General features: G+C 38.5%; 1 protein-coding gene across 1 annotated transcript; it reads left to right on the top strand.

Moving 5' to 3' along the window:
• Positions 1–845: 845 nt before the first annotated feature.
• naa25 (N-alpha-acetyltransferase 25, NatB auxiliary subunit) lies at positions 846–27147 on the top strand. Its single transcript, XM_023276797.3, has 24 exons — positions 846–949; positions 5411–5496; positions 6639–6777; positions 6859–6977; positions 7082–7156; positions 7245–7352; positions 9336–9414; positions 10140–10251; positions 10738–10827; positions 11557–11729; positions 11822–11934; positions 12025–12232; positions 17785–17874; positions 17961–18141; positions 19359–19458; positions 19549–19700; positions 19789–19911; positions 19994–20237; positions 21983–22106; positions 22194–22259; positions 22337–22434; positions 22523–22633; positions 22731–22871; positions 23739–27147. Exons 1-24 carry the CDS (start codon positions 892–894, stop codon positions 23859–23861), a joined length of 2913 nt encoding a protein of 970 aa, XP_023132565.2. The 5' UTR covers positions 846–891; the 3' UTR covers positions 23862–27147.
• Positions 27148–27890: the final 743 nt, after the last annotated feature.

Here is a 27890-nt window from a genome sequence, read left to right as displayed (position 1 = left end):
AGGTCAGTTAAAGCCTGGATGGAGAACCCAAACATTCAAACCATGCCTTGGCTTGCTCAATCACCAGATCTAAATCCAGTTGAAAACCTGTGTAAAATCATCAAACGCAAAATGGAGAACCACAAGCCCAAAAACAAAGCAAATTTGTTTGAATTTGTGCTGCTGTGACAGCAGAATAATGTCAGAAGCTAGTGGAGAGCATGCCAAGACGCATGGCTGCAGTCATCAAAAACAATGGTTATGCAATCAAGTACTAACTCTTGTGTGTATCATGTGACCAAAACAGGCAGAAAAGAAAACATGGAATGCCTAAAAGCACTGTTTTTGGCAGTACAATGCTATAGCTATTGATGTAAGAACTCAAGTGATTTTGGTTATTATCAAGCAAACCATGGAAAATGGCAAGATATCAGCTCTTCAATTAAACTCTTATGAGCTATTTTTGTTATTATATTTGTCCAAACAAATGTACCTTCAGTTGTACAAGGAATTAAAATTAACAAGAAATTGAAGAAAATAAGGATGGTCTAAGATTTTTTCCATGACTGTGTGTATATATATATGTATATATATATATATATATATATATATATACACACACACACACACACACACACACACACACACACACACACACACACATAATGTTGTGTACATACACTTGTGTGTGTGTCTATCTCTATATCAATATCTATATCTATAGTAAAATGTGCCTCTAAATAAATAGGTTAAATGTGACCTCTCGTGAACGCTGTTGGAATGTTTGTTATTTTCCTGGCACTACTGGGCTTCCATACCTTTGTGCTCTCCTCAAGAAAAAATCCTTTAATCGCTCTGAAGTCGGGTCAGACTACGCATGCGTCGACATTTACCCAGCAGGTAAACTCCACCATGGCGGCGAGAGGCCATGTGCAGGACCCCAACGACAGGAGGCTCAGACCCATATACGGTAAGGTCTCAATGGGAAGCCAGATATCTGTGCATATTCGGAGGTTTGGTGAAGGCAGGTGAGCTCTGTACCGGTGCATGTGTGTAAACTAGCTGCTGCTGGAGCCAGAGGGGCAGCGGTGAGGCCCCTCCAGCTCCAGCCGCGGACTGTGCTGCCTGCAGCGCCCAATGACAGTGCACCTTACCCGGTCAACCACCCAGCCGGGGTGAGACAACATGGCGGGTGTCTGGATGAAACCGTGGATTCCCGAGTTAAACCCGTCCATAGTCTCGGTGGTGTTGTAATGCTGAACGGTGTGGAGATTTTTGTCGTCCGCTTCTCAAAGTCGGAGAGCTTTCTCCTTCTGCTAACGGTTTGACAGCTAGCCTAGCATGCTAATTTGTCAGCTAATCAGTTAACTCATTGAAAAGCTGCAGCTGGGTTAAAAGTAAAGTGTTTGTGTGGGTTATGTGTTTCATGTCTAAAGGTATTTAAGTTGATTTTATAATCAAATCAGGTGATGGCTGCTTTGTAGGTCGTTAAATGTTACACGTTAAGCTTCCAGCTAGCATTATGTTCATAATAGTTTTAAGGACAATGCTTAAGCTAACTCCGGTACATACGATGTAAGCACAGCTAGCCTGCTAGCTGGTGTGAAGCTGTCACAGCTCACGAACCTTTCAATAAAGGCTGTACCCGAGGTGGTTGTTAAGATTTTTGCACATTTCAGGCTTGGCCCAGTCAAAAAAAATCTTGTGTGAGAAGCAAGTAATATGAGGTTATCTCACTTTTTCTGAGCTTTTCACGTGATCCATTTTAATATCACAATGCGTGCAGGGTCTCTAGACCAAATTTTGTGCCCTGGAATTCGTCTTATTTATCACAACTACAGTCATATGTAAATGTATCCATTTGAGTGGTTTGCGAACCGCTGTGCCAGACACTAGCTGCCGGTTTTAGTTACCAGCTGAAGTGAGATTGCTTGATCTTGCAGATTATTGAGATGTCTTCAAGTGTTGCTCCAGATCTGATTAGAGTCATTTGATATTTAGTACCTGCCGCTACAGATTCCTAATCCAGTACCATTTTCCTACATAGTACATACTTCATGTACATTAAATCAACTATGACAGCATCTCGACATCTCAGTGGTATATGTAAGAGAATTACCTTTCCACCCCAAATCATGTCTGTTGACTGAAACAACAATATCAGCACAGTTGCAAATGTAGTTTATGTTGCCAATTAATCATCTATTGATTAACCATGCAGCAAATTATTGATTAAGAATTCCTTTTGAAATTGGCAGCCCTATCCTCCTGTTACAAATTGTACTTTGTCTTTACGATACTTCCCAGAGGGAAGCTTCACTGCTTAAAGCTTGCTCTTCTATAGTGTGGGAGACAAATTTCTGATTCTTATTTCAGAGTAAAGGTTAGCCTGATGTTTCTCGTGTTTTCTCCTAAAATTCACTCAGAGAAACGGCTGAGACAGGAGGAGGACAATTAGCAACAGGAGTCACACTTGAGACTTAAAGGAAATACCTTCCTAACCGTGACTAATGGCTCCTCTATATATGCATCACAGTACAAAATGTAAAAAGGTTTACATGGTAAAAGTGAAAATAAAAGTATAACAGGCTGGATATTTTACAAGTATGTAGCAGCTAAAGCAATCAGTTCTCTCCCTACTGTGTAATTGTTCTCTAATTTGGTAGTGGCTTTGAATTCTATAAAAAATATTGCCAAATTCGCAGCACAACTTGTCATCTGACAACAGAAACAGAAGAATATGTAAATGAGAACAATTCGATTTGAAATTCAGCTGTGTTATAAACTGTGTATGTCAGCACAGTAAGCAGGAGGGATACAAACTGATGCCTCCTCTGTGTTTTCTCTTCAGTTGTTCATGCATTTTACAATCCAAATTCTGCATGTGTACAAACTACCTTTTTGTTCTGTGATAATATAAATTACTCCCAGACTTCAGAGGCTTTTGGTCTTTGGAAACTTGCACTGAAATGGGTCAAACTTGTCTAAAACTGTAGCGCTGACTGCAGCTGACCAATGAGTGGAGCCAAAAATGAATGACATCACGGTGCAAACAATTATGCGGTGATGCTGAAGAACAACATTTATTATGAAGTGAAGAAAAAAAATGTGTTATTTAAAAATATCAATGGCTATGTCATTGATTTTGCTAATTGCAGTAGCTTTATTATACTATATGTAAAGAAAATCTACTGTCTGTGTCAGTTAATTTATTAATGGATATTACTCTCTGGCACATGTTTGATGAATAAATTAACAAAATATGCAAGTGCAGAGTAGTATAAAGTCTTATCTGCTGCTTGAATGATGCATGGAGGAACCAAAATGTAGTTTTTGCTTTTTGTCTTGTTTTTAAAGGGACTGTACACTGTATACCACTAAGTATCAGGTGTTTGACAGTGTTTCTCAGTCGGTGTCAGCTTTACGGTTAGCTTCTTGAAAAATTGTAGTGCTTTAAGGAGCTGAGCTGAGAATCAGCAGGTTTTGAAATATTACTTTTATTTGTTGTGAATATTAACTTAATTAAAGTTTTGTTTTAAAGAGATAAAATGTTTAAAAACTGAACATCTTTCTAATCCAGTCTTTGCAGCTTCAGTGCTGTGCAGTTTGACCCCAGCTCCTAATGATATGTCAGGGTTCCTTCAGATTGTGTTGGCAACTTTTTTTTTGGTGTGATGACAATTTGAACAGAGAGAATAGACGTGACATAATCAGTGTGCTGTCTGGCACAGTTAATTTTGGCACCCAGCTGTTCTGAAGAGGCTGAACTGAGGTCTATCTCTGTGGGAGTGTGTGCATCCACATACTTCGCTGTATGACAGCTATTCACAGACATACTCTACATAATTATGGTGGCAACTGTGCTGGCACTTCAGGTAACCTTTCTTTTTTAAATTATTATCTAGTAGACTGCTCATTATTACTCGGAACGGCGGAATTATGTGACGATCGGCGTACGTTTGTCTGTCTGGTAACAACATTACTCAAAAATGGACAAACGGATTTCGATGAAATTTTCCAGGAAGGTCAGAAATGATACAAGGACCAAGTAATTGGATTTTGGCAGTGATGTGGCTTATAGTGTGGATCCACGGCTTTGTTAAAGATTCCTGTATTGCGAGATAGTGGCACGGCATCAATGTAACTATGACAACAAGTGAACGCTACGTCTGCTGACAATCACATGATTGTGATCCTACTACAAATTGACCACTGCGGACTTATCAGGACGTATCTGTCAGAAATGATACAAGGAACAATTGATTAAGTTGTGGGGGTGTTTCCGAGTCCCATCAATTCCCGCCACCTGCTACATATTTAGGTCACGCGATTCGGGATCCATACATAACATACACATGTATAACACATGCCTGTGCTCAGCGGAAGGTCATTTTGTTTGTGGGAACGTCTATATTAAATGGCCACATTCTATAGTGCCATGATTTCTGCCACAAATTTTTTCAAGATTTCAGCCGTCAGAAATGATATGACTGAGAAGCCTTAGCGGAATACTGCGCTCTCTGAGTGCTTTTCTTGTTTTTTATATTATAATTTTTTTTTGGCCTATAAAATGACAACTATCTGTTCTCTGGTTATTTATTTATTTGGGTAAAATATCTAATTGTGATTTGATTCGACCTATCATTTTATAAAGTCAAGCTTCCGTTCAATATTCTCTTTTGAATAGATTTAAAATGTGTGATGGAGCATTACCAAATGAGATGTCATCAAAATATTAACTGCTCTATATCCTAATAGAAGGATAAGAACTGAAAGATATGAATTGCTTTCAACTAAAGCTGCAAAGATTTATTTAATAGTCAACTGCTGACAAATATTCACTTAATCGCCCACTGTTCTGATGTTTTTAAAATGTCAATTTGAGTAATTTTTAATAAGTAAAATCTAAATTCTCTGATTGCAGCTTCTTAAATTTGTATATTTTCAGGTTTCTGTCCTTTCTGTCCCAAAACAAGACATTTGTCATTTTGAGCTTTGGGAAACACTGATCAACATTTTTCTAACATTTTACAGGCTGAACAACGAATAATCCAAAAAGTAATTTATAGATTGATTGTCAATAAAAATAATCTGAGAGAACCACTAAACCTGAAACAACAAAGCTGTGACTGTGTTAAGTTAAATGAGTATTATTGATAATAATAAAAAAAAAACAACGACAATAAGAAAATATTGCATCCTTTCTGTAAATGATATCTGACATTGAAATAGAGGAGCTGTTTACTTCTTGTTCAGGAGTGGCATCTAAATGTTGCACATTCTGCAATGTTAAACTAATAATAATAATAAAAAAAAAACACATCCTGGTGCAGAATTGCATTGTTTCAAAGCAAGATTTCAATTTATTTTTAAAAAATTGCTGTCGAATAGCTTTCTGTCAGTTGACTGTTGTTGCTTGTTTTTTCTACAGATTACCTTGATAATGGCAACAATAAAATGGCAATACAGCAGGCAGATAAGCTGCTGAAGAAACATAAGGATCTGCACTGTGCGAAGGTGGGTGACTAAATGACTGTGTTGAGTTTTGTTTCCTGAGGACTCCTTCACCTTCAATCTGCATGGATCTAATAAAATGCAAATTTCTATGACCAATGCTTTGTAAACAAGACAAATATACAGACTCCCACCTCAGACATCAGCAGTTCCCAACCTTTTAGCAGGCTTGGTATTAGTGATGCTAGCAGTATTCATATACTTTATATAAGTAGCTATACTACACCAGAAAAACAATCAGACAACGGTGTGAGCAGTTAACTGTTACTGTACCCTTCTAGTCTATTAGTTTGTGTTAGGGACCATTTTAATATTGCAGCTGGTCAAGTGGAGCTAATCAAAATTATATAATTGTAATTAGGGCTGCAACTCTTTGTTGTTTTCATAACTGAATAAACAGCAGATTTTTTTATTTTTTATTTTTTTTTTATTTTTATGAACCCTCAGAACTCCAAAACCCACTGGCAGGTTTGAAAAGTTTGTATTCTTTAAAAAACAAAAACAAAAAGCCAAAAATCTAAAAAAAATAAATAAAAATTTCAGAACTAGAATCTAATGACTGAAAGTATCGTGAGCTTTTCAACTTCCTGATAGTAAACGAACATGTCGTGTGACCTGTTGTTCAGCCTGGAAAAATAGCCAGAAAATAAGCTTAAAATTTGCAGCTGATCCTGCAGATCCTCAGCAAGTTTTTTAAGTTACATTCAGCTTAGTGAAATTTCTCTCCCAAGTAGTGTGAAAAATGCTCAGTTCATAGAGGTTGTAAAAATGTAAATGGTTAAATGTCTACAGTATGTGGAGCCATTATTAAATTTTCCGGCAGGTGTAATACCCAAGTTTTTTTCAGTTTTTATCAAAACAAATAGAAATTCAAGTTTCATTTTAGTTTGTCTTTAATTGTTTATCAAAATCTAACTGTATTGTACTATACAGAAGACATTTCTGAGTTTTGTCTACTTCTAGCCATGACTATGTTGTTTCCATAGAGATGCAGGACTTTATATTGCAGTGAAAAATTAGGCAGAAGTTCATAGGGTTATATATGCAGTCAGACATTCTCTGTAGATACTTCTAAACATCACCTTACACACTTATGTTACCTCCCTCCACGGCTCCATCTGTAACTAATTTTTCTTGTCTTCCAGGTCCTAAAGGCGATCGGTCTCCAGAGGACTGGAAAGCAGGATGAAGCTTTCACTTTGGCCCAGGAGGTGGCCACTCTAGAGCCTACTGACGACAACTCACTTCAAGCTCTGACTATACTGTACAGAGAGATGCATCGTCGTGAGTATATACGCACACACACAGAGGCTGGTAAGAATACTGGAGGGACGTTGTTTTAAAAATTGTGTGTTTTGTTTGCAGCCGAATTGGTCACTAAGCTCTATGAGGCTGCGGTGAAGAAGGTTCCTCTCAGCGAGGAGTACCACTCACACCTCTTTATGGCTTACGCTCGGGTGGGAGAGTACAAGAAGATGCAGCAGGTGAGCAAGCTAATAGCGGAATTCTATGCTCATCTGTAAGTAATAAGATGGACACACAATCAAAATAACAAAACGGTTGTTGACTGCGTTTTTGCATTTTACAGGCAGGGATGGCCTTGTATAAAATCGTCCCCAAGAATCCATATTACTTCTGGTCTGTCATGAGTCTGGTGATGCAGGTACAGGCAGACTTTCATGACATAGATTCCTGAAATGTTTTCACTAATCTGGAAATAAACTAAAAATGCTATGTTGTTTGTTGCTAAGGCGATCTCAGCACAAGATGAAAAACTGGCCCAAACTATGTTCCTGCCTCTGGCTGAGCGCATGGTGGAGAAAATGGTGAAGGAGGAGAAGATTGAAGCAGAAGCAGAGGTGAGTACTGTTGTCTGTACACCCCAGAGTGTTAACATATTATTTTATCTCCACTGCTCCCATGAAAACTGTGCTAAAGGGGTGACCTAATGGCCAAGTGAGCTCAGCTGGCGAGCTGAACCTTTCCTGAATTTCACCCTCCTTCTTTCTTTTCACATTCACTACTGCACCTAATTCCATCAAAACACTGGCAAAATACTATATATTTTTTTTATATCACTGCACTTTAACTCCTTAAGTTAGCTTTTGGTGCCTAAGAATGCAGATGTCTCTACATTTTATTTAATTTTCTTCCTCTTCAAATTTTGGCAATTTTCATAGGTGCGTGAATGTAAGACTATAATAAATATAAGACAACCCATTTCTTTTCCAGCTACTGTTTTCATTTGGAAAACTTAAGAATACAAAACACATTCAGACGAGTCCTGTTGGGAAAGTGTCTCTGAGATGTTGATACTACAAAGTGAAGATGGTCCGAACCCTCATCAGGGTATTTCATGCATAGAGAAAGGTTTTAAATATGTGATATGGGATTACCCCAAAGTGTGACTTTTGTGAGGGAGGACAGCATGAATTTGTCAAACCACAGACACGACAGTTTAAACATTGTTTCAGACATGCTGCATCATGTATACCTTAATTGTTCAGCCCTAAAGTCATATCCTCTCGTGCTTGATTTTATCAAACATACAGGTTTGGATGTGTTTATTAGATGAATGTGATCACTGTTTTCTGCCTCCACTTTTGTGGTTCTAGGTGGAGTCGTGCTGCGTTTTTGTCATAAGGCTGTTATGGATTCTGTTAGAGCTGATTTGAAGCTGGTTAGCGATGGTTCTCTAACTGTGCCCCTCTCTGTTAAAGATGGCTCTTTTATTATTGCGCAGTTCTCTAATTTTAGGAGCTGTTGAGTAAAGAAGTAGTGTGGATTATCTGTTGAATTTATAAATGCAGCTTATTCACAAAGAATGGTGATTTTAAAAAAGTGTTTTTGGCCGTCTAGTGGGAATTTAGAAATTTTTACAGTTTCAACATAATTTATTGCTTGTATTAAACTAACTAAACTTTATTGTATTCTCAAGCTTTTATATTTACTCTATTTTCTTAATCTAGTACAGTAATCTTTTTGCACATGTGTATATATTTTTACATGTGTGTTTTTATTACCTGTCATTTTATGTTAGTATAAGTTGTGTGTGTGTTTTGTGATAAGCAAATTGTGGCTGCAACACTGCAATTTCCTGTAGGGGATCAATAAAGTGCTCTATCAATATATCATAAGACTTTTTCCATATCTATTAGAACAAGATGTAATTTAGATATGATGCATTTTATAGTAGAGGCCTGTTGTATAAACTTTGTAAATAAAGAGGCAGGTGATTGAGTGATTATTTTCAAACCTGTAAACTTAAGCTGTACTCATGAGGATGCTGCTGGATAAGCAGCTGAGATGCATTGCTAAGACTGGATGTGCACCTTTTAATGTCTGTGTGTAGTCCAGCACAACCTACTACATTTCTGTCAAAGGAAGTAACACTGAACCTGTATTCCATGTTTTGCAAACCAAAACATGGAATACAGGCTCTCTCCTTTTCCGCTGTTGAAACAGTCAGTGATTTTTATCTGTCTTTTTAAGAATCTCATCTAGACATTCTGCAACAGCAGTAATTCTTGATGAATGATTTCCTTCCTGGTCCCTCTCTGACATATTTTCTCACTGGAGACGACCTATAATCCATTTAATCTCCTTTAAACCGGTGTGTTAAACCAATACTGTCTCCATTCAAAAGATCGCACGTTGGGAAAAGACAAATGTCAGTACTATAATATGACCCTCACTTGGTCAAACGTGACCTGTACAGAAATGTAGACCCTCATATTTGTGGCAATAGAGAACATATATAATTTTTTTTTTTTTTTTTTTTTTTTAACCTTTGCTGTGACATGGTCGTATTTACAGATGCTTTTGCCTTTCTATGTGTGCAGGTGCAGCTGTATTTTATGATCCTGGAGCGTTTGGGAAAATGTGTTGAGGCTCTCGAAGTGATCAGGGGTCCACTCGGGGGTATGTCTATGTGTGTTTTTTTAATTTCTCTCATGTTCCTCTACTTGTAAGATGTGAACAATAGGAAAGTTTCTTTATATTTCTTTACACACAGGATGTGTTATTGAAAAACATATACAACACAAGGCCATATTAATACATTTCTATGTAAATGTGCCAATGTTGGGCAGCAGCTTATGTCTCAGCTGCAGGCTTTTGGAAAGGTGTTCTTACACCACTGAAGTGGCAGTAAGATGCAGAAATGACAGTAATAATTTAAGGTAGTAACTTTCATGATATGCAGAGCTGCATCAATGTTTTATTCATGATCAGTATTTTTAGTAAGTTGGATGAAGCACAAAGTTAGCAACTTATAATATTCTTAATAAAATGTTATCAGATTTAGTCTGGACTTAGTGAAATCATGACATCACACAATAAACACAAATCTGAACAGTGCCAGTTCAAATATCTCTTCACCATAAATTCATGTATTGGGCCTTTGCTGCCTGAACCCATCAGCTCCACGACAAACTCACTCGTTTTTACACCTCCTCTTAGAACTGACTTTTATCATTTGACTTCTTCCTAATAGATGGTAAATGTATTCCTTTAAATGATTTCATCTTGTTGCAGCTTTAGCTCTTGTTTGTATTAGTTTATTATATGCTTTTATCATAAAGCACTTTATAACTTTGAAAGGTGCTATATGAATAACAATCACTTTTGTTATTATTCCTCCACAGACAAGCTGACCAGTGAGCTGCAGAGCCGAGAAAACAAGTGTATGATGCTCTACCAGCGACTGCAGCGCTGGCCAGAGTGTAACGCCTTGGCTCACAAGCTGCTACTCAAAAAGTGAGTACAAGTGTACGCTTTAATATCTTTCAATGCTCCTCATCTGTCTGAGATTAAAGCTAACAGTTGAAACTTGAAACCTCAAAGCTAACTAATCAGAATATGAAATTAAATTATGCTGAAAAACTTCCATGAGCACACATACAAACCAGAACACTATTAGAAAAACAAAGAAGGTGATCTGTATCTGTACTCATAATATATTTGAACGTCAGTACCTTCATGTTGTTCTCTGCCTTGACTGTAAAATGGGTTATTTTGCAATTTAAAATGAATGAAATAACAGAGTGCCACAGATGGCTGTAGCGACTTGATGTACCTGCTGATATTTTGATCACAGTGCTGTAATTCACTGAGCATTAACTGCTGAAAATATAATTCAGTCTGACACAGATTGCAGCTGAGAATTTATTGGAGTCATTTAGAAAATGAAATGAACTACAAATGTCAGACAGCGGTAACAAACTACCATGTTTCTCTTTCTAGTCCTGATGATTGGCAGTTTTATCCCTCCTACTTTGACTCCCTCTTTCACCTGATGGATCAGTCGTGGAGTCCACCAGAAGAAGGCGAACAGTGAGTACAAGTGTTTGAAAGTATGAATGCATAAAAATGTGCCTCTGTGTCATTAGTGCAACACAACCTCTTGGTGATGGCTAAATGTAAATAATTCCCTGACAAGTAGTTGGTTTTAATTCTTATTTCCTGCAGGATGATAAAGAATAATTAGGCCTGTCAGGAACATGGAATTGTACTTGACAGTTATTGTCATACAATTAATTGTTTTAAAATTTTCTCTACAATATAAAGTTCTGCATCTCTATAGAAACAGCACAAACCTGGCTAGAGGTAAAGGGGACTCAAATGTTTTCTGTGCAGTATAGCAACATTATAATGCCTTAAATCATAAAAAAGACAAACTGAATTTCTTTGACTTTTTCTCTAAATTTTAAATTTTGTTGACAAATACTGTAAAAAAATGGTGACTACACATACGACAGATGTTTAACTGTAAATTTTTGCAACCTCTACAAACTCTGTTTTGCTTACTACTATAAAAAATGATCATGGTCAGCTCAAATAGTTGCTATCAAGCACTTACGTAGTAATGGTCATTAAAAAAACATATCCTTCAATTAGATAAGGAGAATTTCTAAACACTTTGAACTTGTGAATATAGAATGAGTGCATTTGTTGTTGAATCACTGTAAGCCCCAGCTGTGCTGTTCTCCAGACTTTAGGAGGCAGCAAGAGACAATAACAGATACATACATTATCCTGATCTGTGTTTTTCTGCATCTCCAGCTGCTCAGAGGGTTTGGTACATCACACTGTGGCTGAAGTGGTGAGGTTTGTGGAGGAGAGAATTAAGTGCGAGGATGGCAAAGATTCTCGTTCGCTCCGAGGGCCGTATTTAGCTCGGCTCGAGTTAATGCACAGACTGAGAGAACGAGGCTGTCCTGAAGAAAGCCTGCTCGGTAAGTTTGTGCAAATAATGTAAATGCACCAGGTGCTGCTGACTGTTGCCTGTTGACTTGTATGTGACCATCTTTTGTCTGGCTTTAAACAGGCGACCCTTTAGAGCTGATGGTGCAGTTCTTCGGGAAGTTTGGAGACAAGCCCTGCTGCATCACCGACCTGAAAATATACCTACATCTGCTCTCTCCTGAACAGCACGTTCAGGTAAGACAGAGTCACAACAGCGCTGTAGAACTGCCTGTGGTGAAGTGAAGGACTTGACTGTGAAACATCTTCCTCTCCTTAACGTTTCAGTTCATTAATCATCTGAGTGAAGCGGTGCCATTGGGCGAGCAGGGAGAGGAAGGCTTTGCTTTTCCGGAGGACACCAAAGCGCTGCAGAGACATTTGTGTGTGTGTCAGCTGAGTCGAGCACTCGGCCTGCATCACTCACTCGATATAGACGGAAAACTGCGGCTTATCACTGAGCTCAAGGCTCACTACCGTCACGGGCTCAAGTTTGGTAAGAGCATCACTTTAATTCAGCCTCTTGGAATTAACGTTTGTTTAGAATAACCAGAGTGTGCACAGAACAGGCTGATCCAATCAACTGAAACAGACAGATCTGAGATATTACTAACAGCAAACTGTGAATACATTTCTTGATCATCAACACATTTGCTCTGATAACAGCAGCACCATGATGATGAACATCACTGCAGTAAATGTGTAATAGTGTTATTTTAGAGTAGTCCAGGCCCAGATTCAAAGGATCTTCTAGCTGTGAAGCGACAGTCCTAACCACAGCTCCACTGTGCCGCATGCTGCTTTTTATAATAATACGCCTGACACTCTGACTGTCATTGTACGTAGTCTGAAATGAGATGTTATCTGTCTGTGATCTCAACAGCTAAGAAACTATGACATATGTGACGTGACTATACAGAGGATTGTGGGTCAGAATGACCAGAAAACATGTAGGCATACAAACCGCACAATCTGACTGCTTGTAGTAGGACAGCCTGGCATTTTTGGCATACTATGTATCTGTAGATACTATATCTTTTTCTGGCACACTATGGTCATATGGATATTGGAAAGCACCCTTATTGTTCACTGTACATTTAGTTGCTGTCGTCTCCAAACTAATTAACACTTGGGGTCGACAGATGTGCTTTTCTCAGGGCTGATTATATTCGCAACATTTGTAGTAAAAATTTAAATCTTCTCAATGTTCAGAATAACACATACTCAAACACAAAGCTTTGTTGAAATGATTTTGCAACAACTTATTTAAGCTTCTCATTTTTTAAGCACCCATGTTAAAAGACATATCCTGTGGTTGTAGAAAGGATGTTAATCTGTTTTAGAAGGGTCAAATTACTGGCCTGCATCAAGCAAACAGCCAAGGAGATTTCTGAAACTACTAAAGTCAGGTTAAGAACCGTCCAAGGCATTAATGAAACCTGAAGGATAGTGGTGATTCATCATCTTTGAGGAACAAATGTGGTCGGAACAAACTCTTAGATGATCATAGGAAATCAACAGTAGAACTCATATGTTTGAAAAATGAAAGTGTACTGCAGCAAACATACCTGACCACAAGGTGGTGCTGTTGCAAAGGACAATAACCGAAACACAGTGTATTACACTGGGGGCATAACAGAAAGCAAGAGCATTTCCATACGCACAATGCGAAGGGAACTCAAAGAATTGGGACTAAATAGCTCTGTAGCTCTAAGAAAACCACTGATCAGCGACGCTAATCAGAAAAAAAAAATACTTCAATTTGCTAGGTAATATAAAGAGTGGACTCTGGAATACTGAAAGAAAGTCATGTGGTCTGAGTCTAGATTTACCCTGTTTCAAAGTGATGGGTGTATCAGGGTAAAAAGAGAGGTGGATGAAGTGATGCACTCATCATGGCTAGTGCCTACAAGCCTATGGGGGTTAGGGTTATGAACTGGGGTTGGTCAGGTTCCCAAAGAATGAGGTCAGCTGATGACCTAAATATACTGAATGATCAGGTCAATGGAGTTTTTCTTCACGGATGGCATGAGCATGTTCCAAAATGGCATTGCCAGAATTCATGGGGCTCACATTTTGAATGAGTGATTCAGGGAGCATCAGACATCATTTTCATACATGGATTGGCCTCCACAGAGTCCAGATCTCAGCTCCATTGAGAATCTTTAGGATGTGCTGGAGAAGACTTAGCGCAGCGGTCCGACTCTCCCATCATCAATATAAGATCTTGGTGAAAAATTAATGCATCTCTGGACAGGAATAAATGCTGTGACATTGGAGAAGCTTATTGACATGATGCCACAGTGAATGTGAGTCGTTCTCAGAGCTAACGGCGGTCCAGTGAAGTATTAGCGTGTGTGACTTTTTTTTTTGGACGGCCAGTGTTTCATAACACTTCACATAGTAAGATGAAGACCGAACAGAAGCCCAACTAATCCAGAGTTTCATTTTGATTATTTTTGAGCAGCACTTGGCAACTGTGGGGAGGAACAAAAAAAACTCCCCTTTCCCAGGAAGGGTATTTGCCACTTTCCCAGCAAAAGTTAAATCAGACAGTTCTGCACTAACAATAATAAGGGGATGTAAAAAAAAAAAAAAAAAAGAGGCAACAGTTAGAGCCTTAAAAATACATCAAACCCAGTGTGTATCATTCCTTACAGAGAGTGATGGCTCTCCAGCATACATATTAGCATACAGCTCACAGTGATGAGTATTATAATTATCACCAGTTATGCACCTTAGCGCAGAGTGACAAACAGCATCTTGACACATATTTGAAAGCAAGTTTCTCATCGATCCAAATACTCATATATTTGCAGAGATAATTAGAATGTCAGAAGCAATGGTTTTGGCTCTGTTGAAAATCATGTATGTAGTTTTGTCTGCATTGAGAAATAAGTTTTGCTTTTTGAGTGCAACTTGTAAATGAGTGAAGCTTTCTTAAAGGGCTTTTACAGGAGAATGTACAGTATCTGCACTGCAATACAATATGTAGTAATCAGAATTAAGATGTACATTACAATGGGACACAGAGGAAACAATATCCTTTATGGCCACAGTAAACAAAACAGGCATGAAGACTGAGCCTTGTGGGACACCTTTTGTAACCTTCACAAATTCAGACATGAAATTTGTAATAGTCACACACTGATGTCTTGTTTGTCACAAGTCTTCTATATTTCACTCTCCACGTGTGTTTAATGTAAAATAAAAACGTATGACACGTGTATGTTCTCGTCACATTATGTCGCGTTGTGGCTTGAATTTTGAGTTACTATATACTGTAGGCCTGTATGATCACAGAGATCATAAAATACAGTGGTAGGTTATAACAATCCTTTCAACCTCTGTAGGGCGGGACTAAGATGCGAGGACAGGAGTTAAGGAAAGAAATCAAGGATGCGTATTTATTAAAATAAGATGAGGAGAGAGCGGGACGGTTGCATCAAAGCCGAAGTGTCACATTTTCATTATTTATTGAACAATACAATAAGATCGGAAAAATGCATAATATCAGAAATCATAACTGGCCATATGTTAATTAGTCGATTCCTTATTGACACCATGTCGAAGGAATGTGGCTGTTTGTTCAAACAGAAGTACAAAAAGTTGCGAGTAAACTTTAGAAGTGCGAGTAAACTTTAGAAGTGCAGTTTGTATATCACAGCACAACAGCAGGCTAATTTGTCTGTGTTACATTCCTCAGCAGTTCTTGTGCTGGATCACCAGTGGATGTAGTTCAGTTTTCAGAAATCATATGAATCTGAGCAGCTGGTCTCCTTCCAGATTACTGTTATCATTTCAGTAGAAACATGAAATATACTGGCAAGAAGAAGGAGGGTTTTTGTTTTCTTGCACATTACCAGCACAGTCAGCATGCACTTAATGTACTGTTGTGTGTCCCATGTTTCCATAGACATTAGATATGAGAAATGCAGACATGGGAAGGAATATTAAAACGGCAGAAAGATGGGTCATCTTTTCTGCAGAATAGTGATAATCTGCTGAGTTTTGCCTCAATTTGTTTCTCCTACGGTTTCTCTTTACATCAATGTTTTCTCTTTTGCTCGTTTAGGACTAATTGGATTTTGTCACAGGAGCCCAGTTTAAATATCAATATAAACATTACTTTGCTTAATTGATACTGCTGGCAGTTGCTGCTGACGTACAGTGTGAGTGATTGCTGCACAAAAGTTGCAGAGATCTGTTAATTGCTCCTGTGCCAAAAGAAAGGAGGGAGAAAAGCAGGGACTTTTATAACACGAGGAGCTAAATTTAGACCTCCATTATTTATTTATTTTTTTCTGAAGTTCACATTTTTTAGTTTCCTCAACCTGAGTGAAATCTTTGACCAAAATCTAAACTTTCATCCACACAATAATCAACTTATGCAAACCTGCTTTTTCCACCTAAGGAACATTGCAAACAAGAAGAGTGGATAAACTGTTGAATAGTTGATTTTACAGTAAATGGAGGAGAGCATCTGAGCGTGATGTGATGCTATGTGCCATCATTTCTGTTATTATACAAATTTAGCTATAGTATTTCTTACAAAAAAATGAGCATAATTATGACAGAATTTCCAACAACCATCACTCCTGTGTTCTAATGCTACATTGTGTTAGCTAATCTTTTTGAAAGGCTAATTGATGATTAGAAAACCCTTGTGCAATTATGTTAGTGCATGAATAAAAATGTGAGTTTTTCTGGAAAACATGAAATTGTCTGGGTGACCCCAAACTTTTGAACAGTAGTGTATGTCCACCTTATCATGAGCCATTGTTCTCTGTTTAACATCTGATCATCCTAGCAGCCAAAATCAATGTATATATTTTTTCTCAGTAAGCCAGTCTCATACAAATGAAAAGTTGAATGTTGCTGTACGGATCATTTGCATTTGGAAGCAGGTGCAGTAACAGTGTTTCGTTTAGTAGTTTGTTTTTTTTCTGTGTGATCACTATGTGGCACTTGACATAAGATTTGAAACCTGGTTCCAAACACTGGATGTAAGTAGTTATGTTTGCAAGCAAGTTGAGCAGCAGCGTATTTAAAGAACGTCAGTGAAAAAAGTAAACAAGAAATATACATATGTACTGTTTAAATTGTACAGATTCTTCTACGTATAGAACATTTTGGTGTTGCCCTCTGAATGTGGGAAATGGTGTTGCACAGAATTATTCAATAAGTAGTATAACACAGTTCCTTCCATGAGTAGCAAATGCTGATACTGAAATACTGCTATTGCACAGATTTAATTGATATTGCACAGATTCTTCTATATATAGAAACAATTTGATTTTATACAGTCTATGAAGGTGTAGTTTAGGTTTGATGTAGGTGCATCCTTGTGACTATTTTTTTCTTTCAAATGACATTTTTGATTTTGTTGCCTTCATTTGGCAGATTCTTTTTTCTGACTTTGAACAAGATAAAAAATTGGAAGGATAATAAACACAGCAAAAAAAGCTTTGAGTATAGTTTTGCAATGAACCCAAAAAGGTGGCTCTAACAGGCATGATTCAGTTTATAGTAAATATTAGGGCAAGCTTCCAGCATTTGTTAATGTACGATCATCAAAAATAGAATCCAGTTTCTGGTTTGTTTGTATCTAGATGGCTGCAGTGTAACACAAGATATTTGTTTTAAGGTGTAAGCATGTTTATTATCATGTTTCAGCATAATTGCTTAGCACTGGGTAGCGTTATGAATACTGGCAGACGTATCTGTAGAAACAAGAAATCAAGAATCAAGAGTTGTCATTGAATGCTGTTTATACTGTTTGCACATTTTTTGCACATGTACATATATATATTGAATTGTTTCTGAATATTCACTTTTATAATGTAAAATGACAGAAAAGGTTTTGGCTGAAGGATAGAAAAATGTAGACGATTGTACCTGTAAATAATGAGCACAATTGATAATCAGTTCACATGTCAAGCAAGACTTTATACTGGAACTGGTATAAACACAAGCATGTTTACTGCTGTTATTCTGTTAACAGTGAGTGCCTCAGTTGGTTCTAATTTATTGATATCTGTTTAACAGGGAAACATGCATTGAAGACGGAGCTGCAGTTTTCTGATATGTATTGTCTCATGGCAGCTCATGTATACATTGACCTGTGGACAGAGACTGGTAAGATTCTTTCTGAGATTTGATTCCAGATCTGTCTGTCTTTAAGCGATGTGGATTATAGATGTGTTGCCCTGTATGTTTTGTAGGGGATGAGAACATGGCGTGGCAGTGTTTGGGCATCCTTCAGGAGGGTCTATCTCACAGCTCTTCTAACGCCCAGTTCAAGCTGCTGCTTCTGCTCCTCTACTGTCGCCTGGGAGCCTTTGAGCCTGTTGTGGACCTTTACTCCAGCCTGGACGCCAAGCATGTACAGCACGACACCATAGGGTCAGTGCTTGAACACAGTTACCTTTAGTGACATCTCTGCTTGTATTTATTTAAGCACCACAGATTTTCCTGCTGAGAATGGAATCCTGCTGAGAGTGAATCAGAGTGCTCGTAATGGCCTTTATGAGGAAATGGTGGTAGTTTTTTGGCAGTTTGATGAAATTTGATAGAAACATGTTTGCAGCAAAATATAGCTCTATATGAAGGCCCACCCATCTTGTCCAGTGTTCCCTTTGGGACCATATTTCAGAATAAATATGTACAGTAGGTAACAGAAAGGGACTAAGGGACTTGTCAATTAAAAGGTAATATTGCAGGTCAAGCAGCACTGGCAGGCGTGACTTAAAGAATAAATGTACATACATATAAAAATAGTCAATAAAATGGGGGAATTATTTGTGTCTGCTGTATTATCCTCTGCAGTGTTGGTAAGTGTATCATAATAATGAACATACAAGTAGCGTTTAAAAACTTCAGAGACTGTATCTCTAAAAATCCCATATTGTATCTGATTTAAATCAGTTGCCATCTCCATCAAAGTAGTCTCTGTGCAGCCATACAGCCATCATAGTGCTTCTGCTGGCTGGAATTGCTGCCTGGAAGTGCTGTTATATATAAACATGTCAGGCATTGTCTGTGATGAGCTGAATCTCCTAAACTGCATTACAATGCCAGCACTACAACTTGAGTTTCATTTTTGAAAAGATATCCCAGAGTCAACCTGGCAGGTAGAGCGAGTGGAGGGCCACAATTGTGTTGTTGTAGCCAAAAAGACACAGTGACCATCCACAAGGCACCAAGCCACAACTAAGATCATTTGTGCCACATGTTCTCCCACAGACACCTCAGGACATAATTACCTTTATTCCACTGTGAAAGCTGCAGTTTAGTCTCTTGATAGTAGCTGCAGACTCACCTTTGATCATCAGTGCAGATCCTCCATATGATACACAGTTTGTGCTCTGTTTTGCATCCTACACAAGGACTGTTGAAAAAAGAGATGAATGAATAGCTCATCCTTCAAGATTGGTGCATTTATGTGTCAGTCTGGGGCCCATCATCTGCAGGGTTCTAAAAACTTGGAACATTTTCGGAAATATTAAAGCCTTAAAGTATGAATAAAAACATCTACTCTGAGGTGCTTGACAAAGACAAACCCTGATGAGCATTTCCTAGCAAGGCACCTGAGTGTAAAAATGCTTGTTGTTATTTTTCAGGTTTCTGTTAACACGGTATGCTGAGTCCTTGGGTCAGTTTGCTGCTGCCTCCCAGTCCTGTAATTTCTCCCTCAGGTTTTTCCATTCTAATCAGAAAGATGTAAGTGTGACCCACTTTAATTAAAGGTACTTTTAAATCCAGGATCTGACACTCATATGTTACCTTCTTCTGCCTTTTTTTTCCCACCAGACCTCAGAGTATATCATCCAGGCGTACAAGTATGGAGCATTTGAGAAAATCCCAGAGTTCATTGCTTTGAGAAACAGGTTGAACCAGTCGCTGCACTTTGCACAGGTCCGAACTGAGAGGATGCTGCTGGACCTGTTCCTGGAGGCAGATATGTAAGTTTTCACTAAACAAATTTTAGAATCTCATGCTGCAGAGTTGAATTCTCTGTTTAGACATTTTGTTTTTTGATTTGTTTTTCAGTGTGTTAAGTCTGGAGGAGAGTGTGAAGGCCATGTCTTTGTCTGCAGAGGACGACATCCCCTGGGATAATATGAGGGACAACAGGGACCTTACTGTTTTTACCAGTTGGGACCCTAAAGAGAGGTATATAATCATTTCCAGGATATTTTTTTGCTGGAGAGGTGCTGTACTCCCAAATGAACCCATATATCTCTTCTTCTTAAAGACAATTGACTGATGAGCATCGGAGTCAGTCTCTCGAGGAAGAGTCGGTGTGGCTGAGGATACGTTCTCTGACGCTTCGCCTCCTCGCCTCATTGGCTGCACTGGGACACACGCCGTCACAACAAAACTCTGAGATATCCAACGAGAACGGAGTCGGAGATAAGACGTCAGTCTTCAGCAGCCTGCTGTCCGAGCTCAGCCAGACCCTACAGACAGCGGCTCAGATAGCAGAAAAACACATACAGGTGTGTTTTACATTGAACAAGTCCAGGCATGCCGTTATAAATGTCAGAAAATCTTGGCGCATTAATAGCAAACAGACCAACCTAACTGATTCACTTGTCTCACACACAACCCAAAATAATCAAGAACAAAATGGGAATTGCACATAAATCTGCTGATACAATACTGAAATGAAACTACGGTAAAAACCTAAAACATCAGGAAAAATAATGGAATAATAAATGGTAGAACGTGGAACTTAAATTTGTTTTTTGTTTTACCAGCATTAGTGCGCGGCAGCGAAGGATGTTAAAATAAGTCATAAAACAACCGAAGTAAATTATTGAACCACAGTGTGTTCATATATTTTCATGTCCAACCAGAATTGGAGGAACTCTACATTAAGATCAGCTCTTTACATGTTCACATCTCTCCACCTTCACATGTCACACTGCTTCTTATCAAAGGCTCATTCCTTGCAGAGATCAGTGCAAGAGAAGTTCGTTGCACATTTTTGTGGCAAGAATTCAGTTTATCGTTTGTAGCTGGTGGTGTTGATCTGAAACTGTGACGCCCTGATTGTAAACAGGTTGTAGTATGTTTACTTAGCATTACCAGTGTTAGCCCTTGTATTTGCATATAGATTAAAAAGATGAAGCTAGAATCAAAATATTATCACTGCTCTTAATCACCTTATCTGACTCAGATGGTGAAAAAAGTTCCCTTTTTTGAAATGAATCACTTGTTTGACTTATATTTTTGTCCATGATATAATTAGTAGTATCTGTCACATTTGCTAGCCTGTTGTTCTTTGAGTCTTTTGAACAAGCTATCATGTCGTAATGCTTTGGCAAGTTGGAAATGTTGGATCCCTCAGTTGACACTGGTAAAACATCTTTTATAGAAGGTCTTTTTTGGTGTCCATGAGCTCACTCTGACTGTGAACTGTAAGTGAAATAATGCCTTATTTTACTTTGTGTGCATCCATGGACGGTAACCTGGAGACATGCTGTTGCAGCCATGTCTCTTTTTGTCACTTTCAAAGTAGCTTATGAGAGAAAAACACAGCTGACATGCCCTCTTTTCCCACAGAGAGCAAAAAAAGAGTGCTGCATTTACACCTGCCCAGCTGTCTACAAGATTTATGGCAGGATAATGTGGTACCTTTCTAGTATCATTTTGCCATGTAATACTTGTCCTCAATCAGATTGATGTGAGACGGATGATTTAAAAACACAGATGCGAAACACTCGGTGTAGACACAGATTTAGTATCAAAAAATAGATTTGAGGGAATATCTAAGATACTGAACAGAAATCATAGCTGTGAATATGACAAAACATATGGTTGATGGGCCCTGCATCATCTCCATATCTGATCATCTCTAGAAACTGTTGGCAGTTTGCTGGTGGTCAGATGAAGCCTGTTGTGGCTCGACTCTTCATATTGACAAGGAAAGAGTCAAAGAAACTGCTAAATTTCTGGGCCCTTTTCCTCATCCCATTGGTGCTGCTGTATGAAACATGTCTAAAATCATATCTGCACCCTTTGCAGTGGGTCAGTGTTCTGGCATTCTTCTATTCCTCTGGTAGCTTTTAACAGTCTTAGTTTTTAGGAACATAAGTACACAAGTGAGGGGTCATGTCACTCCTTCAACTTTAGGAGACTAAGGTTTTAGGCCAAGCCCTGCAGGTGCATATATAACATGCTTTAGTGTTAGAAATGAGTGGAGCAGTTTGATGTAATGATGTTGTTGTTGTTGTTACAGTATCCATTCTTGGGACCACCCTCCGCTCGCCTGGCTCAAGCTCTGTCCAGTGGGAGTTGCCAGTGTCAAGCTGCAGCCCTGCAGCTGTCTGTCCACCTGCAGGAGCTTGAGACGGCTGGACTTGGTAAGAAGACTGAATTCAGATGAATTGTACAACCACCGATGCTGTTTGATGCTTTTGTACTCACTGCTCTCTCTCTTTACTGCTTAGATGACTCGTCAGAGCTTCAGACGCAGATCTGTAACGGTTTCAAATCATTAGTAGTTCAGCTTCAAGGTGAGTTAATAGTTGGGGTTTTTTTAGCAGTTAATTGAATTCTGTTGTGCTTCATGTTTTCCCTCTTCTGTCCACAGAAATACTGAATAAATGCAAAGGGGATTTATTGGAAATGAAAGAAAGCACATTAAAAACGTGGCCCTCCTTATTAGAAAACCTAATTTTCTTTGTTGAGGTGAGACATCTCTGCTTCAGTTTGTTTTTTTTTTTTTAACCTCTCCCAAATCTAATATGATCACGTTATAACATGTTGTCCTGCACAGACGGTGTGCATAGTCTTGTGGATGGCTAGTTACTGTGCCAAGATCCTTCGACCTCTCAAGACGAGTCTACAGAAGAAGAAAAAGAAGAAAAAGGATGCAAACACAGCTCTGGTACAGTTGACCCTATTTAATCCTCTAATACATCCACCTGAAGACTTGATCAGTGCTTGTTAATGATATCTCTTCACTGGCAATTGTGTCTCTGCAGCCAGTGGTGGTGTGTGGCTTCCAGGAGCTGACGGGGAGCTTACAGGACCTGCTCAACCAGGCTTTGGAGCATATAAAGGGGCAGGAAATTGGCATGACAGCCCTGAAACTGGCCGGTTTAACGCTGGAAGGGTGCACACAGGTGAATGTACAGACACAAAGATAATTGGTAACTGAGTAATTGATAACTGTTTGATGGAAACAAAAAAATGTACTTTTTTTCAGTCTTCTTAAAACAAACAAACTTGTGTTTGACTAAGTGGCCTAAAGATTTAAGTGTGTATTTTTACTTTTTGCAAACAGGGAATCACTCTTCTTCCCTGTTCTATTTTCATATTTGATGTGAAAGCGTTAATTACTCCACCAAAGAACGCGGCGGAGTTATGTGACGATCAGCGTACGTTTGTCTGTCTGTTTGTCTGTCTGTTCACAACATTTACCACCTAAATATGTAGTGGACAGCGGGAATTGATGGGACTCGGAAACACCCCCACAATTTAATCAAATGTTCCTTGTATGATTTCTGATGGATAAGTCCCAATAAGTCCGCAGCGGTGGATTTGTAGTAGGATCACAATCATGTGATCATCAGCAGGCAGCTGACGTAGTGTTCACTTGTTGTCATAGTTACAGTGAAGCCGTGCCGTTATCTTGCAATGATACAGAAATCTTTAACAAATCCGTGGATCCAGACTATAAGCTGCATCGCTGCCAAAGTCTAGTCACTTGGTCCTTGTTTCATTTCTGACCTTCCCTGAAAATTTCATCCACAGCTGTTTGTGCGTTGAGTAATGTTGTGCATAGACAGACAGACAGACAAACGTACGCCGATCGTCACATAACTCTGCCGCGTTCCTTGGCAGAGCAATGAATGTGACATGTAGAAATGATAGATCCTGTGGACATTGCTGAAAGAACAGATGTACTTGATCATCATCTTATAAGGAGGTTCTGTTGTGCATGATTTCCAGCTGGGACTTGAAGTTCTCTCTTTTTACATGTATTTCAGGAGGAGGCGTCGTTTACGAAGGCTGCTATGGACAAGGTGCAGAGCAGTTATCTGCGTTCGCTACAGGAGGTGGGCGATCTGCTTAAGAAGAGAGCAGAAACTATAAAAAACCTCAAGATCTAAACAGCATCACTCACCCCAGAATAACATGACTGTAGTCACACCATCAGCCCCAAACCCCACCCCACCACCTACTGTCGGCCCACCAATTTACCTACAAGTCCCACCGACCCAACCCTCCTGTGCTCTCAATCATTTCTGACCTCCCAACTCTTTCTCACTCAACGTTTGTGAGCTCTCAGTCTGGATTTTTCTTTTTTTTTTCCACTTCCACATACACCTCTGGAACATTTGCAACTCTTATAGCACATAAGCTTGTAAGTAAAGTCAAGAATTTATACCGCAGTTATAAGTGAAAATGAGGAAAAAAGACGCGCTCCTTTAAAAAAGTATATATAGATCAAATTAGAAAAAGTGAATACGCAGTTTTAGAAGAAACTAATCTAATAAATTATTGTACATAGAGAAGAGCAACTACCACAGCTCCTTGAGAATATAAGACACAATAAACCACTATCCTGTTTGTCGGTCAGTTATGTTTCCTCTTTATTCCTCACTTTATTTCCAACAAGAACAATTGAAGTGACACACTCTAATCTCTGAGGAGGAATGGTTGTTTTAATGTGCTGCTTTTCCAGCTGTTTTCATCCTTCAAGAGGAAACATGCACAATTTTACATTGAACTTATGCACTCTGGAAATATGGACACCTGGCTACCAGCAGAAATTTGAGACTCATTTTGTCACTTCTTCCGTTTATCGTTTTTCTTTCTTTCTTTTCTCGTGTGTCTTGTGTCTCGCTTTGTTGCCGAACCACCTCTGTAGTTGAAGTATTATAAAGAGCAATGTTGGGATGAGCTGAATAACCAGGACTTTTTTTAAGCTGAATTGTCTGATGCTTTTTTCTTCTTTTTTTTTATAATACTGGTAGAAGTGACGCTTGTAAACATTGTGGAATCGGCACAAAGAAATCAGGCATTACAATCCTTTAAGGCTGGACTGAATTATTTAAGAGACCATGTGCGACTTTTTGGACATGAATGTTCACCACAAATATGACTCCTACTGATGCTGCAGGCATGTAAGGTCTGTATCAGTATGCAACCACTTGAATTCCAGTCAAAATCATGACTAACTTTCATGAATACCCACATACAGTATATGACAGAGGTGACTACACCCTTGTACAATATCCCTTAATTGTCAAATGATTCTAATTTTATCACCTCTCAATAATGGGGTTATTTTTGAGTTGAACGGTAGGTATTTGCTCTTGTGTAAAATTAAAAATGAACAGTTTAGATTGACTATAAAAATACAAGCATCACAGTGGTAACTCAATGCAACAAAAGTCAGTACACTTTTCATTGGTGATTCAAATCTTTTTTTATTTTGTGTGTTCACCTTTATTTTGATGCCACTCAACCCTTCGTCATGGAGGACACCAAATTTGTGGAGAGATGTTCTATTCTTCAGTTGTTTAAGCTGCTCTTTGCTGGAGGGGTTATGTTGCTCTGCCTCGCTCTTTAAAATATCCTAAAGGTCTTCTAGTAAATTGAAGTCAGGCGACGTACTTCAAGTCATAGTTTTCACTTTGTTCTTCTTGTAGAAACTCTTTTGTGATTTTAGATGGTTATCATGCTGGAATATTCCGCTTACGTCAAGCCTCTTCAGACTGGAAATGTTCTTGTCAGCCTCTTTTTTAGTATATTCACAGACACTAATGGTGCTGTCTATTGATATTATTTGTCAACACCTTTTACACTCACCCATCCCCATATCATCACACTCTTACCTTTGTGCTTTGCTGTTAGGACTATGCGTTCACTGGTGGTTTTAGCCAGGTTCACACCTAATATGGTGGACACCATCTGAGCCCAACAAATTTATCATGAGCTTATCTGATGAGAAAATTCATCAGCCATCTTTCCATGTTCGTGAGAAAAGTTTAATTCCGTGGTTTTATGCCAAACAGGAAGCAAGGCTTCATCCATAGACGTTGATGTTAGAAACTGTCATTTACACTGTCTGAGGTGTCACAAAAAATCTAATTTTCACTGATAGCCCTGTGCCAAGTGTGAAGCAGCTGCCCATTTGTTTTTCACAGCTAGATTGTGAAAGTAGTGCTCTGTGACATCATTTTCAGATGACGACCACTGCAGCCCTGATCCATCGTACTATGGTTCATTCTATACCTCCTGATTACTGCTGCAGTTGTGTTTTCACAATCAGATTTTTCAGTTCCTCTGGCAATTCTTTTCCATGTGGAGCCATGGTGCAGACTAGTCCATAGGTCCAAAACCATGATTATCTAGTCAGGCTAACTGGAAATCACAGTATTTACAAGTGTATTCCACTTTGTTGCATTGAGTTTCTAATTTTGTGACTGTATTTTCAATATGTTTTTTGTTTTTTTAGTATTTGTTTTTAATTTTCATTAGAGGTAATACACCTCTTCTTGTCAAACAATACAGTTATTAACAGTTGATACAATTTTACACAATTTGCCTTTAAAGTGAAATTACACAGAGGTGTTGTCACATCTGTTGTATACTTTTTGTCGCAACAAACTTGCAAATACGAATGCACCAATTAATGTGATTTGAGTCTGTGTTCAGGCCGAGAGCAGCAGGACTTTGACTCTTATTTTTTTTTAGCCCACTTGCAGCTTTTTAGAAATCCTCCTCTTTTGTCTCAAACCCAGCAGGATGTGTTTCAAACATTGGACCTAATTTGTAAATAAAAGTCGAGGCAGCCTTTCCGGAGTACAGTGTGCAAGGAACTTGAGTGTGTTTTAAAAGCAGCTGCAGTAGATACGATGAGATTTTTGTCCTGTGTTAATGATTTTGTCATTCCCACTTTAGTCACCCATCCCAAGAAACACGACTCGTGAACCAAAACAGCGTCATCAGCTGCAGCATCTTCTCAGTTTATTATAAATCACCAATGAGAGGTCACTCCGAGAAAAGAAGCAGACAGTGGTTTACAAGCACTGATGGACGACTGCTGGCACTGCAAGTAGTGTCCTATTGGTATTTTTGTGTTACTGTTTTATCCAGAATTTGGCAGAGCAGTGTGGAAATGTGAGTGAATTCCTCTCCTCCCTGTAAGTCTTGTGTATGCATCTGCTAATAAATGCCTTTTTTGAAGACTCAAGCCCATCTGTTTGAATGGACCCACGACTGAAGAGAAGATGTTTGTGATCTGATTACATGTGTTGTTGTTGTTGACGTTCAGAATAATGGTTGACAATCTGGAGTGTCATTTCACCACCTTCTTTTGTTAGAAAATGGAAAACAGAAACACTGGAATGTCAAAGCTTTTTTAAATAAAAAAAGTAAATATGACAATTTTGCTGTGCTGTGTATTGATTCTTTATTAGTACTGAGTAGTGCTCTTGTAAAACTATTGTTTTTTAAAATTGCTTTGGAATGACAATTTTGAGGGGCTGAATGTTCCCAGAAATGTATAAAACTTTGCCTCAAAAGAGGTGAAAATTTTAATTATTTATTGTTCTTTGGCATAGGTGTGGTAAAATAGCCCCATACAGAGCTTTATTAAAGTGGCAACAAATACATGAGGTTTCCACTTACACCACCAGTCAAAAGTTTGGACCCACCTTCTCATTTAATTGTTTTTCTTTATTTTCAGGACTATATACATTGTAGGTTCTCACTGAAGGCATCCAAACTATGAATGGACACATGGAATTATGCAGTAAACAAAAAAGTGTGAAATAAGTCAAAATATCAGTTTATATTTTAGATTCTTCAAAATAACCACACTTTGATTACTGCTTTGCACAGTCTTGGCATTCTCCCCATGAAATTCATGAGGTAGTCACCTGAAATGGTTTTCACTTCACAGGTGTGCCTTGTCAAGGTTTATTTGTGGAATTTCTTGCCTTCTTAATGGGATTGGGACCCTATTTGACAACTGTTAGAATCCATATTATAGAAAGAACTAATCAGCTAAGTAAAGAGAAATGACAGTCCATCATTGGTTTAAAAACTGAAGGTCAGTCAGTGCAGAATATTTTAAGAACTTTGAATGTATCCTGCAGTTGCAAAAAACATCAAGCACTACAATGAAA

The sequence above is a fragment of the Amphiprion ocellaris genome, chromosome 17 (genome assembly GCF_022539595.1).
Source record: "Amphiprion ocellaris isolate individual 3 ecotype Okinawa chromosome 17, ASM2253959v1, whole genome shotgun sequence".
Lineage (NCBI taxonomy): Eukaryota > Metazoa > Chordata > Actinopteri > Pomacentridae > Amphiprion > Amphiprion ocellaris.
The sequence above is the reverse complement of the archived record's forward strand: the minus strand, read 5'-3'. Positions and strand labels throughout refer to the sequence as shown.

What these genes read in the sequence shown, in the direction of transcription:
- naa25 (XM_023276797.3), top strand. Translation starts at nt 892, where the DNA reads ATGGCGGCGAGAGGCCATGTGCAGGACCCCAACGACAGGAGGCTCAGA. An exon ending in AGGATCTGCACTGTGCGAAG is followed by an intron (nt 5,497 to 6,638) that starts GTGGGTGACTAA and finishes CTTGTCTTCCAG; the next exon opens with GTCCTAAAGGCGATCGGTCT. An exon ending in ACCTAATTTTCTTTGTTGAG is followed by an intron (nt 22,435 to 22,522) that starts GTGAGACATCTC and finishes TGTCCTGCACAG; the next exon opens with ACGGTGTGCATAGTCTTGTG.